This window comes from Athene noctua, chromosome 1 (assembly GCF_965140245.1).
Source record: "Athene noctua chromosome 1, bAthNoc1.hap1.1, whole genome shotgun sequence".
Classification (NCBI taxonomy): Eukaryota; Metazoa; Chordata; class Aves; order Strigiformes; family Strigidae; genus Athene; species Athene noctua.
Window position 1 is genome coordinate 197,562,880 of NC_134037.1, and position 20,382 is coordinate 197,583,261.

The window sequence follows — 20,382 nt, forward strand, 5'->3', positions numbered from 1 at the left end:
GGTGGGACATCCGATGGCAGCACATCCCTGGTGAGGTGGTGCTGCTGTTGCAAAAACTGCTCCTTATCCGCATGGATGTGTGGGGCAGGTATCACCTGTAGGCCCTAGGGAAGGATCAAAGAAAACCTAAACCACTGGCTGGACCAAAGCTCATATTTTCAACTAGCATGTTTAAGCAAAGGGAGCTTCCCATTTCTCCAGGAAACGTAATTGTTGAGAGTGCCCAGAAAACCAGGACAGACCTCTGTAAGTGGGGATGTGACCCAGGTGCTCAAGAGGAGACAGTTTGAAGAGGTTCCACCATGAAGGGTGCCCTCAGGAGAAGCCCTGACTTAGAAGCACCCTCTGCTTCCCAGAGCCAGGTTTGGCAGCTGGGAACTGTGGCTGATGATGTCATCCAGTGTTTTGCGACTTTTTTTCCTGTATTGTATTGTAGCCCTGCTGCTGCTATAGTGTTTGAAGTGAGAAACAATCCAGCCCTACCAGCTGTCAGCCACTGAAGCCCATCTCTGGGCACTCCTGCCTCTCCCAGGGGGCAGGATCTCTCTCTGGATGTGATCATGTCCATGGATCACATTTTAAGAAGCCCATCATCTTTCACTGATGTCATTCTCTCTGCAGATGCTTCTCCATGCTTTTCTACAGTGTGTTTCAGCCAGGCCACCGCACAGTAAAGAGTGGGAAAATGTAGCTCTTCTCAATTGAAAATTTCCATTTTTGAGTAATAGGGCCTGCCAGTCATTTTAAATGGAGCATCTAAAATTCAGATGCAAGTGGACATGATACGGGCAAGCTTTTCTCATGCCACACCACAGTGAAATTTTTGTGGTGTTCGCCCAAACATGATCATAATTCAAGGAAACAGATGGGAACTGTACTGAGTGCAGGAGTCTCTCCAGCTGGAGAAACTGCTGTCAGCTACCAACCAGCCTCCCTTTGCCCTCAAGCTGCAAAGCAGGTACAATTCCTGTCGCAGCTACCCCTGCAGACCTTTGCATTGAAAGTAAGGGAATTTTCTAGGGAGCTTAACATTTTTTTCCCCCAGTCTCTGTGTTAGGAATAATGGGAATACCATGGTAACAGCTTTCCCTTGCAAGAAGTAAGTAATATTTTGATGGTGACTGCTATACAAGATGGAAACAAAATTGATCCAAATCCTATGATTTTGAAATTAACTTACTAAATTATAGATAAATCTTCTCTGGAATACATTACATAGTTATCCCTTCTCCACGTATTGTGTCCTTTTATAAAAGGACTGAAAAAAACAGGATATGTGGGACAAATAAAACAGGAAAAATAATAATACACGTAACAGTCAATAATTTGCCATCTACAGAAGGACAAGATTTAAGGATTCTGGAAAAGACACCAGAGCTTGATATGAAGAAATTAAGAACCACCCAACCTTGCTGTAATCCCTAGCTATTGTAAATCTCTTACAGTTTGAGAAAATAGATTACAAAGTCTCTTCACAGATAAGAAAATCTTATTTGAAAACAAAAAAACCCAGACAAATCCTGGACATTGAAGCTTTTTAATTATTCTGGTACTGATTGAAAAAATAACAGAAAAAAAAAAAAAAAAAAAGAAAGGAGGTTTATTTTCTGTAGGAATAATGCAGAACTGTTTTATGTAATTTGAATAAAAATCCTGCAGCGGCTAGTGGAGACATTATTCAAGAAAGTAATATAGCTGTGGTTATTAATGAGTCTTCACCATTCTGGCACAAACTTCTCATTCTCATTCAGGGCTGCTGATCTATTTTACCAGCCGTAATTCTTCTCATATAGTTGAGGATGTAGGATTTGCACTTCACAGTGGAAGGACCATAGAGTGGAGACACGTTGACATTGGACTACATGGTGACAGCCCTGGGGGTGTGTGAAGTCAGGCTCACAAAGTTATGTTGTATTTTAATACAAGTGCCAAATAGGTTCTCATCGTAATGTATAAAAATGGAAGAGATACAGATGTTTTCATCCTCAAAACCTTTGCAGCTAAGGAAGTAGTATTAACAGAACAGTTGTTTGGGTTGGGTTTTTTTATTATTTTCACACCTAGGGAACTGAGGCACAGACAGGCTTTCGCAAAACCTGAAAGTTGGCCTGCTGTGCTAACCAATGCATCCTCCACGGAGAAAAGGATTTTACAGTTGCTTTGTAAGAGTCAGTGTTGTTAAAGGTTCAGTGTTAGCGACAAAGGAGTACTGGAAGAGGTCAAATAAGAAAGGCTAATCAGTCCAGAGTTGTCGCAGGACTCCTGATAAGCAGCAAGGAACAATGCTTACTGAGAAGTATGAAAAAGAATGCTAGGAGTTACTAGCTGGACAGTGTACTTTGAAATACTAAATGTCTGTCTCATTGGCAAACTAAATGAAGGAGTCTTTTATCTCCTGGACCTACTGGACTAACGTAAAAAAGGAAGCCGAGGACTAACCCTTAGTCCTGAGGCCAAGTGCTGTGGACTGCTCTGCACCCATGTTGCTTATGGTGAGCTCCATCCATAGCAGACTAGGTGCATCTATTCAACATAGTATTAACCCTGAATCTCCTCTGGGCCCCATATGGTACCCCAGTAGCCCTGAGCTATATTTGTGGGGGGGTTTTATGTTTTTGTTTTCTATTCAGAGTTTTTCACCATCCATTGGGGGGGTGGTTTTATTTCGTGAAGCTGAAGATGCATGTTATACAACCTGGGGCATGGCATAAAGTTGTAAGACCCAAATTGAGCATACAAAAACCTCTGGGATAATGTTAGAAAGCTGCATGAGGTGGAAGCAGCCATACCTGTCGTCTCCTCTGTACTTTGAGGGGGGTTGGTCCCTGAAGTGAGTTTCTCCCAGGAGGGTGGTGAGACACTGGCTCAGGGAGAGCTGGCTGGAGCAAACCGAGTCAGAGCCAGACAGAGCAAAATTAAGCTCTGCGGATGATCAAGGCTCACATGCTGACCTCATTTCTAGGTGTAGCCAGAAAAAGGGGGAATAGATAGTAATTAATTGAACATACATGATAAGGAAAGAATAGGTGTCTTGATCAGTTAATTTGCTTTTGTATTCACAGAAGGGGCAAAGAAATGCTTCTCATCATAGGAGCTTGGGATCACTCAGGGCTGGGCTGGAAGCGTCTGATACAAACACATGGAGTGACCATGCTCCCACCCCACTATGTCAGCCCCTGCCTTGAGCCTCAGAGCGGAGCCCCAGCTCGTTTTATAGGGGATGCTGCCATCACCCCAGGGCTTATTACAGCTCCCAGCTTGAGACCTGTGAAAACACACGTGGGCACATGCACCTTGGACGGGCAGCAAGTGAATGCAAGGGGGCATCCTGGTGGTGTGGGTAGGAGGCACCGGCCACCCCGTACCCCCAACACATGCCTCTGCCACACGGTCTTGCCCTCAGCCCACACTTACACGTGCTTTGGGAAAGGGAATGGCTAGAAAGTTGTCCTGTGCCCCACACAAATTACCCTGGTAGGCTGCTTCCAGGGGGCAAGGAAAGCACCCCTGCACTAAGGCCGGCAAGCACTGGGACCATCAGAGCCATCTTGCCTGTCTGCCTGCCTGCTTCTCACAGCACCCAAGTTACTCTTAGAGTATGAAGAGGTTGCAAGGTGTTAGAAATAAAATTTCTGATGGAATGACAAATATTTGTGCATTTCTATGCAGCTCTCAAATTTATACTTGCTCTTGTTTTGTTTGGGTGCAATGCAGTGGGAAGGTACAATGTCCAGTTATTTTCTTTCATGCTATTTTCTTCACACAGGGTGCTGTGAGCTTCATGGTAGAGCCAACAGAAAAGCAAAAGCCAGAAGAAAAGCAAAACCACTACCTTAAGAACTAAAAAAAATGTTGATTTATAAGGATTAATAAATGATGATAAATGCTCTTAAAGCAGATTTCTAGTGGGCAGATGGTAAGAGACAGTTTTTGTCACTCAGAATGATAGTGGTTAATTGAACACAAAAGATAAGGAAATAACAGATGCATTCATCAGTTAATTTGCTTTTCTATTCAAAGACAAGAAAAATTATAGTGACTTTAAGTAGGAGTTGTGTCCCTGGTACAATAGGAAAGGACTTATTCTAAAGACAGCAAGAATAGAAGGAGGTATTGAAGATGTCTCTAAGAGGATGTCAGAAAGCAATAACCAGCTACATCTGCTGAAGTTTTCCATTTTTGTTGTTCTATCACAGAGAGTCAGATCTCTGTTGATGCAAGAGGGTGAAATGTGTTTGTTAATTATGTTTGAAGAAGATAACAAACTGTGATCTCAAAGCCATCTGTAAATGTAAAACCAGGTGGCTGAACAGCAGAATGAAGATTGCAAATAGAGGATCATAAAAATTTGGGGTGTAAGAACCACTTGTACGTCTGGTTTGTTTATGAAAAAATGCAGTAAATGCTTTCTATATTTGTAGGCTTTACCCTGAGTACACTATTACTGGGGATCCCCCTTTGCTCTTTAGCCCTTGAATTGAGAAAATAATTTTTTTTGCAGGCTTTGCCATGAGTGAATTCTCCCTAAAGTGTGCTCTCTTTAGTATAGCCAGGTATGTTATTACCCAGATGTGGTCTCTTGTGCTTCACCGAGGTGCCACTTGAGCCCCCTTTGTTTAACATTCCTGTCATTCCCTCCATGGCACTGAGGCAGTTAGTTAGTTATAGTGTCACATATGCACAAGTGTGGCAGATGAGAGCTTCACACAATCGGTTGTGAGGCTCACGAAAAAGGGTGCTTCATACTTTTCTGGTTTCTTCCTCTGACCTATATTTTAGGCTCTATCCCCCTTCCCTCTTTGGTTTTGGTTTGTTTTACTTATTCCTGGAAATGTGCTGTGATGATCTGTGTTATGGAGGAATGCTTGTCCTTCCACATCTGAAGGTGAAACTTATTTTCTGCACTGAGCATATTATCTCCGTCTCTACCCTTCTCTCTGCTTAAAGGCACCAAAAGGAACTAATTAACATGAAACTTTGCACGCTGGAAATTTCCATAATACAGAATTATATTTTTTCTGTAACAAGTGGGAAAATCACATAGAATGGGAAGAGGTCCTTAAAGAAGTTAAAAAGATTATATTTTTCAGAAACATTTGTGTAAATGTTTTTAATATGGCTATTAAGCAGAGATTCACATAAAAAAATTCTAAAAACTTGCTTCCACATATTTCTTGTGGGCAGAAGTAATTTGCACTTGCAGAACATGCATGCAATTAATACGTGTTTAAGGCATGAATATGTGAAGTGTAAGAATGCATCCAAAATGTTTGTACATGTTTCCTTTGTGAATATGATGTGTTTATCTGGTACAGAGCTTATCTTTGTTAAGTATGTTACTACAAATCTCAGGGTTATTAGTTTAACTGGTAAGCAGGCAAAACAAGGTAAAATTGGGTTGCGAGTTACTTAGGGTAGAATTTGGTGTCATTTAATATAACTTCTTGGTTCTGTTAAAAGAAAAAAAAAAAGTTCCTCTACAGCGTTTCAACACATGCTTTGGAAAATGTATCTGCCTTCATGAATGCTGAGAGGCAATGATATCCAGACGTAGCTTGCAAGAATCTTGCTGTGTGTGTTACAGGCGTCTGCAAAGCTTACATTATTGCAGCCCCTCCCTGAAATGAAGAGCATTTAAGGCTGTATATATATTCATGGTTACCATTAAATAAACTGTGCTGGAAAGCAGCTTTTGGAATCAGCTCTAGAGTTTGATATGGAGGAGCTGTAGCTCTGTTGGGAACTTCAGTTTATTTCTAATACAGCATTCACTGTACTCTTAACCACAGTAGGAGCTGGTACCACAGGATCATGTGGACAGCTTTAGCTTTGTGCCAAAAGCAACCAGAAAATTGGAGCTAATTACATCACCACGTGAAAGGGTTACAGGAAAAGCATGACTGTTTATGATGGAGTAAAACCTGCAACTTTGAAGGATTTGATTCTAGCCTTGTTTTGGAAAGTCTAGGCTTTCCAACATTTATTATAATTTCTTGGAGTTATATAAGGTGTTTTTCCCTTCTGAAATGTATGAATTAATTGATCAACCCGAATTTCACTTTAATTAAGCTTTTGCCTGTGACTTATTCTTTGATGTGTGTAAATATATTCTGTATAACAGCAGCTTTTTTTTCATGCTGATTTTGAAGTTCTTTAAAACTGAGATGGGAATGCTTCTAATTGAAGCACTGGCTCTGTATCTCCAAAGTATGGTGCCTCCTAATTATTTATTACTTCTCTCTAGAGAACTATCAAAGTGACACTGAAATTTCAGAATACACACTTTATAAAAAATGCTGGAAAGCTATTTACAAGATTTGTTAAGCAATCAGAGCACTTTAGGATGATTTCTGAATTGGCCGTTACAGTATATGAAGCGCACAATGAAGTTAAATTGTCATTATTAAAAATTAGCAAGTAAAAATGAGGCAGAAGCATCTATGTAGAGTGTTTCATTGCTGCAGACTCAGAATCTCAAATGCCTGTCGCATCTGCAGCTCATTATGACCTGAAATGGGAGAGTGCCTGATACATCTGCAAGAACAATGTCTATAGTGACTGCTGGGGCAAGTGGACATCGCTGGTGCAGGGTGTCAGTTAAGGCTTTGTTCTCGATGTCACATTTCACATGGCCTCCTGAAAGCTGGCACGAGAGGTCATCATTGCCTTTGTATCACTTTGTCTTCATTTGCACTGAAAGCAGCGAGAAGCCTCGTTCCTTGGGAGAGGGGCATTTCCAGCGGGGCTGGTTGTGTTGCTCACGTGCTGCCTGTGGGACCACGGTCTTGTTTTTGGTGCTTGTGGCCAGCAGCTCCACAGCTGTCTGCAGCAGGGAGGCGCGGGCACGGGGCCACGTAGCACTTAGCATTGGAAGGGGTGGGTGTAGCAATTTGGTGGGACGCCTTTCCCTGGGGCTTCCTCCTGGTGTCACAGATGTGGTGGAGGTGGAAGGTTCCACCAATATGGGTATTGCTCTTCAACAGGTGTGGGTGAAGGGACCTGGGGGGTTCAAGTACTCAAACTCAGTGGAAGGATCGCAGGAACAGAAAGAGTTAAATCTTTCTCGTGCAAAATGCTTATCTCCTCCTGTTTTCAACTCTGGAACATGTAAAAAAAATAGGAAGATCTTTGGTTTATCATCCACAAAATGTGTGTTTTCCCGAGCCTTGCTTTCAGGAGTAGAATTGTTTTAACAAGCAATTCCAACAAAACCAAAGCAAACCGTTCTGTCGGTGTAAGCCAGACACTCAACATGAGGCACCAAAGCCCAATCAATTAAAATTTGGCAAAGCTGTAAGCAGCTGAAAGCAGGTGGGAGGCAGCACCCGGCAGATCTCAGGGAGGGCTTGTGCCAGCCCCGGACCACGCACCTCCTGCAGCCAAGGCGGTGCTTGCAAGATCTGCTATGAAAGTTTCCACTTACCTGGGTCACAAAACCCTGACCTCACCCCTCTTCCTTTTGGAGCGCCTTGTGTTGAAAAGGCTCTCTTACAGGACATAGGCATTCACTTCAACCTGTTGCTCACCAGAGTAATTTAGGATTCGGCAGTACAGGTGGAATCAAACTGAGCTCACCTCCGTTCTTCTATGTGTATGTAAACAGGGAAATCATGGCTAAATAGGAACAAAAAATTAACAGCTTGGCTTGATGGAGTTTGCCTGGGCATGAAGTGGAGGAGAGGAGGTGGGGGTTGTTTTGCTGGGGTGGTGCTGGGCAGAAAGCAGGCGGCCCTGTTTACAGCAGCTCACTTTTAGCGAGCACAGCGCATGCAATTACGGAAGAGATGTCAGTGAACAAATGCATTTGGCAAACTATTTGTGCTTAATCTATGCCGATTTGTGAAGTCTCCAGCAGTTTTCTTTGTCCCTTGGGAAAAAGGAGGGGGGGGGAGAAAGTGTCCGGTTGCCATGGCGACAGAGCGGGGCTGAGGAGAGACAAGACTTATCATATTTTCATTTTTGATGCTTTATATGAAATGATGTAGGTAATTACACATGTAGTGATTTGCCGTGTGGCAGAGCAGCTTCTTTTCAGGATGCTGCATGTCACGCAACATTATGCTGAGCCCCTTTTAGAGCAAGGAGACAAACGTATTAACATTTTGGTGGGAATATTGCTTGAGAAATTGCAGCAGCGGGAAGGAAAGAGGGCGTGACAGCAGCCCTGCTCTCCTTTAAGAAACAGAGTAAGATTCAATTAACAAGTTGCCAGTGGAAACCTGGCTATAATTATAGCTCTATTATGCTGGCTGTGTTGTTTTCCCATAGAAAATACAGTTTTTAATTAACTTGTGGATTTGGCACTGACACCTACACATTCCCTGTGAGGAACAAAGCTGGTGTTTCCCACTTGGGGCTGGCACTTTTTAATAACTAAAGGTGCCAGTAGTACCTTCAGACCTGCCCTCGAGCAGGATGCTCTGGGCATGGCTTTTCCCAGGCCACGAGGAAGCAGGTGTAGCTCTTCCCCGTGTATTGTATTTTGCAGATAAGAAAGCAAAACTAGATGTGTTTTCCTCAGTGGAATTGTTATCCTTCCTGGAGTGTATCAGAACTGGCAGATTAGCCATGGGGTGGAGGGAAAGCTGGGTGGGATAGCCTGTGTTTCTGGGAGAGAGGTGGAGTGGAAATGCCTGTGTCAAGGTGCCCAGAGGCTGTGTCCTCCATGCGGTCCATGAGATGCTCAGTGCATCCATCAGGAGCTGGGGGGAGTACAAAGTCTGGCCAAGGTCCTGAACAGGAGAGGAAAGGACTGATTCTGCATCATCAGGAGGGGGCAGGGAGGAAGGCTCTGCCAACTAGACCTTGCCAAGATGCCCACATGTTAAGTCTGTTTGGGTTTTTTTTCTTCCACCTCTTTGCCTGCCACCTTTCTCAAAGGCAATCCTGAGTTACTTGAGGGAAATAAGAACATTTCAGATGTGGCAAACATACTGCTTTTAAAATGGAAATGTGTTATAGATGCATACACCAGGCACTGCTGTTGCTTTTCTTCTGGCATCATTGCCTTGAGAGTAGTACAGGTTTTGAGTGTAATGCAAAACGAGGAGGGGTTTTCCTACAGAAATACATTCTACTAAGTTGCTTGTTTCTAATGGTGACCTGTGTGGGGTGCTCAGGGAATGAGTCTAAAATGGACGACATTTTTAAAGCAATCTTTCCCAGTGGTATATTCTGCTAGCTGCTGGCAGCCAGCAGCTTGGGAGTTTCCCAAGCTGAGTGTTGTGCATAGTTTGGTGGTCAGTAATGGATTTGTATTTGAGAAACTTTTTATCTTCTCTTTTTGAACCCACATACATTTTTGGCCACTACCACATCTTCTAACATTCACATGCACAATTATGTTTTCTCTGTAAAGATAATCTTTTGATTTGCTTCAGCCCTGTTGACTGATATTTTTTCACTATATGGACCCTAGTTTTTGTGCAATAACTGTGAATACTCATTACATAATCAACTTCTCCTTACAATGCATGATTTTACCTAGCTCCTTAGTCCTCTTTTTCTGTGCTGTGCAGGCTGTCTGTTCTGTGTCTTCTCGCATGGAAGGCTCTCCAAGCCCTAGCTTGTTCTTCCCCTTCTCAGCCCTTTTCTTGCTCCACCATGTCCTGTGGTTACTTGGCAGCTCAGTAAACTCCAGGTTGCCACATAGAATTCAATGGAACCATGCAATTATTTTGAATTGTGCAACCCTTAAATTGCATTTTTAAGTCAAGTCAGAGGAAATTGGTTTATCCATGTATATGCAGTTTGAAACAGCGAGTTAACAGAAGGATAATAAATGAATAATAAATGATACTCTAAAAACAGTTGCTAAAACATTTCCTCAATTTTATTTGTGTGGCCAGTACACTACAACAATGTGACAGTCATAGCAAGCCAATGGGTATAAAACTTAGTATGTGTTGAATGTTTCTCACCTGGAATGCATTGTTTCTTCATATAAGGTGTTCTTACTATGTATATTTGAGTTGTTGGTGTTATTGTATTGTCTCTCTGTGAAAGAGATTACAACACTAGTAAACAGTAACATGAAGGCTGAGCTGTGACCACATAGACAGCTGGGAGATCACTGTACGTCTGCAGATTCACAAACAGTTCAGGTTTTTTTGGTCTGAGGATGGAAGTAAGCACATACACTTGTTAACTAACCTCCTCTTCCTGGAGTAGGTGAGTAATCAGACCAGTCCAGGAAAAAAACACAGTAGGATGAAATAATGAAAAGTTATTTTGCCTTCTTCACAATGTATCTGGAAGAAGTCTTTGCAAGGTGAACCTTAGCTGCACTGGACCACTGTGTTTGATCACAACAAAGCTTTGAGACTTCCCGTTTACAGACTTGGGTGCACTCTTGGGGCTCGTGGATGGGCCAGGGAAGGAGCATACTGTGGAGCATTTTTACTGGGACTCCATGTGTGATCATAGGACGTCACTGGGACTGCAAAGTGACAATTTCAGGTGTTACTTCTTCCGATTTCGTGTTAATAGTTGAGGCTGCCCTGAGTGAGGGATGCTCCACTTACACAGGAAAGTAGTCCTAGAAAAACAAGTCTTGGATTTTTCTTTTCTTTTTTTTTTTAATCTTAATATCTGCAAATGAAGAGGAGAACTCACACTTTACAGGCATCCAACAGCCTGTGGACTGCATTTTGGTGAACCACCTGGCATGCCGTATTTATGATACTTTTAGCTGTGCTGATTTTTGCTCTCGTGGAAGGCAGAGGTGCTGGCAGAGCCCCAAGGTGATTTGTGAGCAGCAGGGTTAGGGTGCCTGGCCTCTTGTTCCCAGGTTTGTCTGAGCCTGGCAAGGCTTGCGAGAGTGATGGCAGTGTGCTGCTGAGGCTCTGTTTTCTTAAGGCATGCCATAGCCCTGATACTTTTTTGATGGGAACGGAGAATTACGGTGAATGAAATGGCTGTGTGGCCAGGAGGAATGGGTCAGATTTTTATGTGCAGCATGCACAGAAATTGAAAGAAAAAACAAACCACCAAAAATATTCATGGTTCTGTTCACCATGTTGGGGTTAATGCAGTGAAACAGAGCAAAATACAGAGCATTTTCAGAAACTGTTTTCCACCTGATGGAAACACTTCAGTTATTTTAAGTCAAGTCAAGGAAATCCTGTGTTTCCTCAGCAGCTGTTGCAGTAAAGATGACTGGTCATTTTGCATAGATATTTATGTTGCTGGATGTTCTTTTTCATTTTATTACTGAATGGCCCTTTACAAATAACAGATCTTCAGCGGATTAAGTTGATGAAGCTGATTAAGTTAAGAAATCTTGCATGAAAAGGTACTTGCTTGGGATGGACATGACCATCATTACATGGGTGGGAAATTTACTGAAATGCCACAAATGGTGAATAGAAATGGCAGCATATAAACTGTAAGAGAGGTGACTGGGATTACAGCAAGGTTTGATATTGGGCACATTTTGGTCTAAGACATAGAGGCAATATGAAAGTAGACCACGCATTCTGACTCTGAAAAAAGGCACTAAATGGGGTGATCACAAATACACCAGTAATGGTACAAAGAAGAATCCTAATTTTTGTCAGAATATAGAAAAGTGGGATGAGGCTTGGAAAACATAGGGACAATTCATATCAGGGAAATAATATGGAGGAGAAGAAAAAGTGAAGGAAAACAGGAGAAAAGAGAGTGAGAGCTGGAAAGATTAGATAGCCTTGTGATTTTGCATTTAGAAGTTGCAAAATCCTCCCTCTCTCCTGGGTTTCTGGAGGGTGGGTGTACATGGCACCAGACTTGTCATATGCGGCGGGGATGTTTGATATGAGAGGCACAACACTTGCATCAAGCATCAGAGGAGAAACTGGTAGTCTCTTCTGTCTGTAAGGTGTTTTCTGTATTTGCCCTTTAAATTCTGTTGTTTACAAAAAGAAGGGAGGAGTGGGACCTGTCTTTTGGACAGTGTCTCTTTTAAACTGGAACGGTGCTGACAGAGTTTGTGTACATTTTTGCCATTAAACAAGGCCATTAATTTTGAGCTTTCAGTTGGGACTTTTTGTTAAAGTCGAAATACTCAGTGCTCCGGTCCTTGCAGCCGGCATGTTGTACAGCTATGAACAAAGCCTGTGCTTTGCTCTGTCCTTCTGAACTTCTGACTCCAGATAACTGATTTTCAGGGCACATGCCTTAGGCTTGTTACTATATTTACCATGGGTCCATGATACCTTTTGGACTGGCAGTGATTTTCGAAGTTTAACAGCAGTATTATTATTCCACTTTATGTATCTTACTTGAATGGTTTCTACCCTCCTAACTGACCCTTTTCTGTGGGCTTTGGAGACTGAGCAGGTGGCCTGCCACCTTTGTAATTCCACTTTAGGAACAAAAGAGGATCTAGTAGTAAAGTACGTACTAAGTATCTGAATAGCTGTGTGATTCATCCTGGCTGTCCTCATATGACAGAACTACTTTTACATGGGGTTTTTTTATGGTAGATGACAAAATGTCAAATTTTCTTGTGGTTCCTTGTGTGAAGTTTCTGGCTCTTGGTTTACACTAGGCAGTGTCAGGCGTTACAATGGTAAGGAGTAGCAAAGTTACTTAATTACTGTCATATAATTTCAACTTGTCAGCTTTTTTGCTATTCCTTGCCTGTTTAGTTGGTGTATTTTAATGAACATCAGTGATAGGATAAATGCCTCTTGGGTCATCGTGATAAAAGGTGCATGAGCCCTGTATGCAGTAAGGTATGGTATAATTATTTTTCAACCATGTTATGAGATGGATTTTGGACCTTCAATTTTAGAATATAGAAGAAGCTGGATTACATATGTGGATAGATGGAATTAGGGTTTCTGAGGCTGTTGTGCTCCCTGGGAAGCCACAGCAACAACCTAGCAAGGAGAAGAGGGATGGCAAAAAAAGGCATTTCAGGAAAACAGGAGAGATGAACCCCAGGCAAAAAAACCAGCTAGACTTTCTGCTCTGGGGGATTTTTCAAATGTGATAAAATTTCTAGTTTGCAGTGACCATCCAGCAGTTTAGACATAAAACTGAGTAAATTGATTTGGTCCATTATTTTATTTATGAAAAGATGCAGCTCAAGGTAAAACAGAGTTACTGATGAATTGGCTCAGAGTTTTCAAAACTTTATGTTGATATGAACTGAACAATGCAAAAAGCAAAGTAAGTTGAATTAGTTCTTCAAATAAAGCACTTTTTTTTGAACAGAATGGAAATTTTCTCCTTTTCCCTTCCCTTCCCTTCCCTTCCCTTCCCTTCCCTTCCCTTCCCTTCCCTTCCCTTCCCTTCCCTTCCCTCTTTTTTTTTTTTCTTTGGGGGGGGTGGGCAGGGGCACAGTGTGGGTGGTAGACCAGAAGGTAAGAAGTCAGTAAAAGCTCTCTTCAGTTGTATTTGAATTTTTTTCCCAATGTATTCCAGTCTTTCAGTAGAAGGCTGGGAAATAGGTCTACCCGACACATATATGTGTATACAAATACCTAGTGCCTACATAAGTCAGCCTGATTCCACTCTTGCAGTTCAGTATTTTTACGGGAGGGGCTCACAATCTCATTCTTTCTGCCTGTCTTCCAACTTTTCCCTCTTGGTTGAAATAGCATTTCTCAGATCATACTAATGTCAAAATTGAGATGTTCTGTTGCTCATGCATGGTACTGTCAGCTGATCAACATGAAATACTCTCTTATAAATCTAGAATTGAGTAAATGTATATGAATTCCTGAAAAAGACTGTATTGTAACAGTGGAGTGCTGTACAGTGCTATAAAAATTCTTCAGGACTGTGCAATCTAGAGTAAAGACATGGCGTAAGTCTCAGGACAAGCTGTCTGCATGGCATGTTACCAGAAAAAAGTTGTTATCAAATAGCTAGACCTCAGATACACAGATATGGTAGTTTGCTGTGTGGATAGGTATTTTTTATGCATTTTTCTCAAAAATCTGGCTCAGTGTCAAAATAACTTCCCATTTTTTTCTAATAGAAGCTCAAACAGGTGTAGTGTAAGTCTGTGACAGTCTCTCTGGGGCTTTCTCCTAGGCAAGGGTTTGCTTCCCAAAGGTTAACAACTACACTGGGACTACTTTGGAGGTTCTTGTAATCCCTTACTTTGCTCAAGTGATGCTGGCAGCCAGAAGCCCAGCGACCTCTGGCGTGGTTCTGGTTCTGAACGACTGGCTGTGCTGCAGTGAGCAAGTTTTAAATATTTCATGTAAGCAATCAGCTGCTGAAAAACATGCTTCTATTTTCCATATCCCAAAATGAAAGAGAAGTTGGTCTTCTGTCCTCGTTTTTGTTTTCCTTTCCACAGTTGTGGGTTTGTGTTTTGTCCACAGGCCAAGTCTGTGTGGTTCTTGGCAGGCTGCTCGAACATTTTTCTACTGAGCTTTTATCAGAGCATCTTAGTCTGGGTTATACATGAAATAATGCAGAGAGGCTCAATAAAAAGAAACTTGTACTACAGCCTTGCAGTCTTTAATTAACGCTATGTGCGTGTCCATGTAAGCGATAGGTGATAGGCGAGCAGCAGATGCAGCGTGTTTCATTTTGATGCTGTATTGCTTTTTCGCTCTGCAGTGACATTAATAAATTGATGCAGGCAAGCATTTTAGATTTCATTACCGCCTGAAACGCCTTTACTTTTTGGCTTGCCCCAATTCATTTAGGAGGCATCATCATGCTCAAATTAGAAAGAGACTAAGCTGTACGTCGCTACAGAGAATTATTGGATTATTCAGTTACTGTGAACGGTGCTCAAGGAATATAAAATATTCAAGAAATATTCAAGGAAAAATCCCTAGATAACCTAGCTACATAATGGCTCCATGTTCAGGGATGGATATAGTCCAAATGTAAAGCTGGGGAGCTGAGGTGAAGGGGCAGCCGCAGGGCTGTGAGTGTACAGCGTCGTGGCTGGCATTGCTTGGAGTGATTAGCACTCCCTTGGCCCCTCTGGTAAGCTGTCAGCGTGATTTAACCTAGGATGGGAAAGTGGTCCATGAGGCCTTCCAGGCTGAGATCCCCCCAGCTTGTACAGGGGGTGCTTCTGGGAGCAAGGTGCCGTTTCCAGCCAGCCAGGGCTTGGAGCCAGGAAAAGTCTCTTAAGACTGCACTGCCATCTTTGTCACCTGTCAACTCTGGGAAGTGGAAAACAAATGGCACATGGCTGAGTCTGATACCTTCAGTGTTGCTTCTCTCTAGAAAATTAAAGTTTTCTCTTTTTTTAGCTGAATGACTTAAGGCAGGAGCTAGTCAATATTCCATGCTGAACTGAGCTCTAGGTTACCTGAAGCTGAGTATCTAAATTATTTGTATTACCAGGCCAGCACTGCCATCAACAATGGGATTAACCTGTTTTGTTCATGTGAAGGTTAGAGCCAATGGTTTGAACCAAACATGGCCTTATTAGGATTGTATCTCTGCTTGCTCTTCAAACTTTGGCCATCTTTTTCCCAGGAAGCCTGTGTTTGTTTTATTTTAACCATAGCTTCTTCATGGTAATAAACATTCCTATTTAGTGAATAATTTTACATAACAGAGAATACTCTGGATGGTGAAAATTTACCTTCTGTTGCCCGCTAGACTGTACAGAAGAAAGTAAGTCAATCTACAACAAAATAACTGTTACAGCAAACTGAAGCATGAATTCATTAATTTTAATGATAATGTTGCTGTTTTACTCCAAGCTTAAGTGAATATAAATGTAACTTATCGAAGAATCTCTGGCAAAAAACATCTGTGCAGGTTTTTCTAATCGCATCTGTCCTTAAACTAGCTATGCATTTTAAAAAGAAGCAGCAGCAGCAGCCGACCTACAGCTGACTCCCAGCAGCATTTCCCCTTGCAGCAGCGGCAGCAAGGAGCGGCCGGTAGCTCTGTGTGGTTGTTTGGGATGGTGGTAGTACGTCAGACCTTTTTCTTTTACCATTAATGTGGCTTTCCATGTTTATTATCAGCGGGCAGCTTAGCAGGATGGTTAGGATTCAGTGCTTTGAGCAGCGAAATAGCGAGATGAGATAATTCTTTATAAGGCTAGTTATCCCTTCGCTGTTATTTGCAGTACTGTGGTTAATAGGGCAACAATACTCACTCCAAGAAGTTGAAAGAAGGAAACAAAACCCCTGTTGTCTCCGGAGTGATGAAGGTAATTAAAAGAGAATGGGGGTGAGAGGTTCCATATGCTGTAAATCAGTATCTTCAGGCTTTTCTTACACCTCAGACCTTTTTTGCCAAATGAAGTCAACAAGCATTTTTGCTCTGTAAATTTGGTTTGCAACTTAGTGATGGGTTTTTTTGTTCATTGAGGGGCGCAGAAGGTTTTTGTTACGGTCACTGATTTTCCAAGAAATCTTAATAATATGCAGACATCTAGATGCATTTAGATGCACAGAAGGAAAAAGCCCATTTCATCTTGCTTCTTTATTTGTGATGGAGCCATGTTCTTGTTTAGAAAAAAAAAAAATGCACCCAGGGAACTCATCCTTAGGGAACTCAGCAGAAACAGTTGCATGTTGAATTTATAGATCCAAACATGTTATCCTTGGCCCTGCTTGAAATGCTCCAGTGGGATGTCTACATGAATATCTCCAAAGAGAATCATACTGATGAAATTAAAAGTCATATGGAAAATTGGCTGGTGTAATTATTCATTAAAAACTGTTAAAGCTGCCGTGAGCATTGAATCCCAAGTCATGCTAGCAGCAGCAAGATGAAGCAGGAGACACTAGTTTTGAGAGGTACTGTCTACATGGTGATTATCTGACTGAGAATAACATGTCAAAGTTGTCAGCATCTTCTGAAGGATCTTGAAGTGAGACTGCTCGTATTTTTTGTTATAATTATTACTAAACTTGACCCAGATGGACAGAGATCATTAAACATATTTCTAATGTTGCTCCCACCCCCATGTACTTCAAAGCCAAGGTTAGAGGCCAGCCAGATAGCTGATTATTTCATCTCCCACTCTACTGCGCAGTGTGGTGTATTAGAGCAGCACTAATGTTTGTGCTAAGATTAGTAGCAAGCCATTTTTAATCTTAACTTGCAGTAGGACACGTCTGACCTATAAAGGATAGGTGATGAGAAGTGATGTTAGATTTAGTGGCTTTCCTCTGCAAGAGTGGCAATTGTCAATTTTCTGGCATTTCAAAACTGTTTCTTCTCTACTGGGAGTGATGACAGAAGGCAGCAACTAAAGTCTACGAAAATGCAAACTGACCTTCAAATACTCGTCAGCAACCAGTTCTCAGCCTTAGGAGTAAGCACATTAAGGGAGGATGTAGTCCATTTTCTCCAGGGCAAGGATGCAACTCTCCCTGTTAGTGAGGATCAAGGGTCGTTAAATTCTGATCTCAAATGTGACTTTTAAGACATGACTGGTTGAATCTGCATGTCTGTGGAGAAACTTTGGAGAATTGAGCTTTTTTCTCATTTTCTTTAATACTACTACTATTTTGTCTAAATGATGACACAAAATAACATGTTTGAAGCCAATGACATCTTTTGATGAACACTTTCTTTCATCTTCTGTGGGTTCATAACTCCTTAGCTCCTGGGTCCAGCATGTGAGGTTCAAGCAAAAGTGCAGAAGGTGTGTTTTGACATGATTGATTAACACAAATCCTCCCTCTCCAAACTAATAATTACCTTAGATACAATTTTTCATGTTAATTTTGCAAAACACTGGTATATAATCCTATTATCTTGCTTTTTTCCCAAAAAATCTCAACATGGAATGCATGATAAAATTTCATCCTATTACCTATTTAATGACATCACTTGAGAGTATGACAATAATGTTTCTCAGTGTGGTACTAGGACTGAATAGTTTGTCAGTAGTCTATCAGCTCTTCAGCTCAGTCTTGCAGTAATCTTGACCTTGTAGTGCTCTAATTTTGGGGGAGCTTCAAGCTTCACAGCCCAGGCCTTTGTACTCAGCTGTGTGCTATTGCAGATACTCCTTCCACGTGTATTCACGAGACTGCACAAGTGTTATCAAGCATTTTCCACAGGAAGCCTGTTTAATTGTCAGTGACTCACGTGGTGTCGTCTATTAAAACAGAGTTTCCTGTCAAATATCTGGTTTCTTTTTGAAGCCTTAATATTGAGCCAGGTTCTTAGCATGGCTCATACGTGATACTGGTTCTCATGTGAAGATGCTAGCTGCAGGTAATCCCCTTCTGGGTAAGAAATTCCAGAGCACATGGGACAGGAAAGGTCAAACTCATTTGCAGGGAGTTGTGTTTAACTGTGCAGTGCAGAAGTGAGCTTCATTACTTGTAATTAATCCTCAAGGTTCCTGAATGTCAGTTTACAGAGGCAGTCATGAAGGTAGTCCATGGAAGATAATTAATATTTGTTATTCCTGACTTTGAAAAGACTCTGGATATCAATGTTTATAAGTCCTTTTAACTGGGAGAGCCTATGAGGAAATTCCCTGATTAAATCATCGGTACTGTTGTCTCCTGCCTTAAACTGTTGTTTTATGGTAATTACTGCCCTTTTACAACAGAAGGGCACGGGGCGATATGGTGGAAGATGCATCCTAATATTCTGACATGCTGACAGGTTTCCACAGTTTCAGAGAAAATGTCCTTTGGGAAAAGGTTAATGCAGTTATCAGACAGGTTAATGGTCTATCGTTCCCTGAGGGCTTTTCATTGATATGGGCAGGAGGGTTCCTCTATAGTATTTTTATCTCAAAACTATTGGGCTGCTCAAAGAGATTGAATGAAATCTAAAAATACATACATTTTATTAACAGCACAAACCTATCTTAGAAAATATAGGCCAAATTCTCCACAGTTGTCATCATAAATGTTGAACAGCTAATTGTAGCTTAAAGTAGAAGATATCCTCAATTTTCTGAATTTCACCTTGGGTTCAGCTTAGTTTTTGGCTCCCTATTTGCATGTGGGCCTCTGCATACAATCTTACCATTCTTTATCTGCATAATAGACTGGATTGGAAGTAGGTTAAAGAAGAGTAATTTGCTTTCTTTTCAGATCTGATATGAAACTGAAGACATAATCTTATTTTGTGTTTTGATGTTGATGTAGAGCATTTTTCAATTGTTTTATGTAAACACAGCAGCTTAAAAGTATTCACGAAAACTGATATTTTAGGGTCTGCAAACTGAGACGCTGTTTAGTACCTCATACAAAATGTGACCCTCCAGAGTCCAGCTCCTTCATTTCTTCCTTTCTCCTGTCTCCTGTAGAAGAAACAAATACACAAAAGACTTCTCTGCATGCTGGAAACATTACAAAATGTTACCGGATTAATGTAGATACTCACTGGTTTGTAGCCAGTTCTTAAGATGCAGATTTTTCTGGGTTTGAATCACAACTTTCTCTCATTAGAGTGACTCTAAAGTACTGTGGAAAAAGGGAAAAGGAGTTAGTGAGTTTTGGGAAAACCCTTCAGTTTGTTAGTGAAAGGGATTTTTGAATATGAAATAGCCTATTTGATGTAATGCTGCTATTTTATATTGTATTGGTTTATGAACTAGGGTCAAACTTCATGGCTGTGAATTAGAAACTTAACTGCCTGGATTTTAGTGCAATCTTTCTGGCAAGCGTTCAGTGATCCAGTGAAAAAATTTAATCTTTTTTCTACTTCACTAGTTTGGCCGTCATAAGCAATGTTATTAATTATAGACTCTAAAGTAGCAGCTCTCTGACTCTTGCAACCTAGTACTCACATTGTCTAAAGTGCTGCCTTTGCCACCCTCATGATACTAATTAGTATGTTTATAATGTGCCTCCAGTCCAATACTTTAATCCCCATCAGTCTACACACCTGACAGCAGCTTGCATATCTCAGTGGCAAACACAAAGTCAGGGAGCTGTATTCTCTGCCATATGGACATCGGTTATGAAAATCCACCTCTCTCTAATTATATCCCACATGTATCTGTGCTTTATCACTATCCTTTCTTTATGGATAAGACAAATATTATGGATTACAAACATTAGAGAGTTTTTATGCAGAGGTTTTAAGAAGCAAGGAATAATAGTTTTGAGCAATGAAAGAAAGGGATAGATGGGGATTTCAACATATGTATTCCTAAAACCTAGCAAATGGTCTCCACTCATTTTAAGACGTAGCATAAATGGAAGGATTCAGTTTTCAAGGCTTGCTCTAAAGTTTGCTTTCAAAATTGTACATCAGCCATAGGTGGCTGAGGGTGTAGAGTTGTAATTTCTGCGGTAAAGTCGTGCTTGTCAGCTTGCAGGAGTGTCTTGTTTCCCAAGGTGTCAATATACTTTGACGCCTAAAAGCTGACAAAACCGAAACATCGTGTTGTCACACAAGGGAGATGGTTGGAAAAGGTGCGTCATGGAAAGTGACTGAAAAGAAGAAGAGAGAGAAGAAAAAGCTTGACGTGCAGTGTGC

The 20,382-nt window shown here is 41.4% G+C and overlaps 1 protein-coding gene across 2 annotated transcripts in view; it reads left to right on the plus strand.

Annotated features, from left to right (window-relative positions):
- SH3RF3 (SH3 domain containing ring finger 3) overlaps positions 1–20,382 on the plus strand; it is a 254,495-nt gene that overhangs the window by 41,025 nt on the left and 193,088 nt on the right. Inside the window, exon 3 of one of the 2 annotated variants that reach the window (XM_074909556.1) lies at positions 7,719–7,765. The exons of the other annotated variant lie outside the window; for it this stretch is intronic. Coding sequence (XP_074765657.1) covers positions 7,719–7,765 — 47 coding nt within the window. The remainder of the gene's footprint in view (positions 1–7,718; positions 7,766–20,382) is intronic. 2 annotated transcript variants of the gene reach the window in all.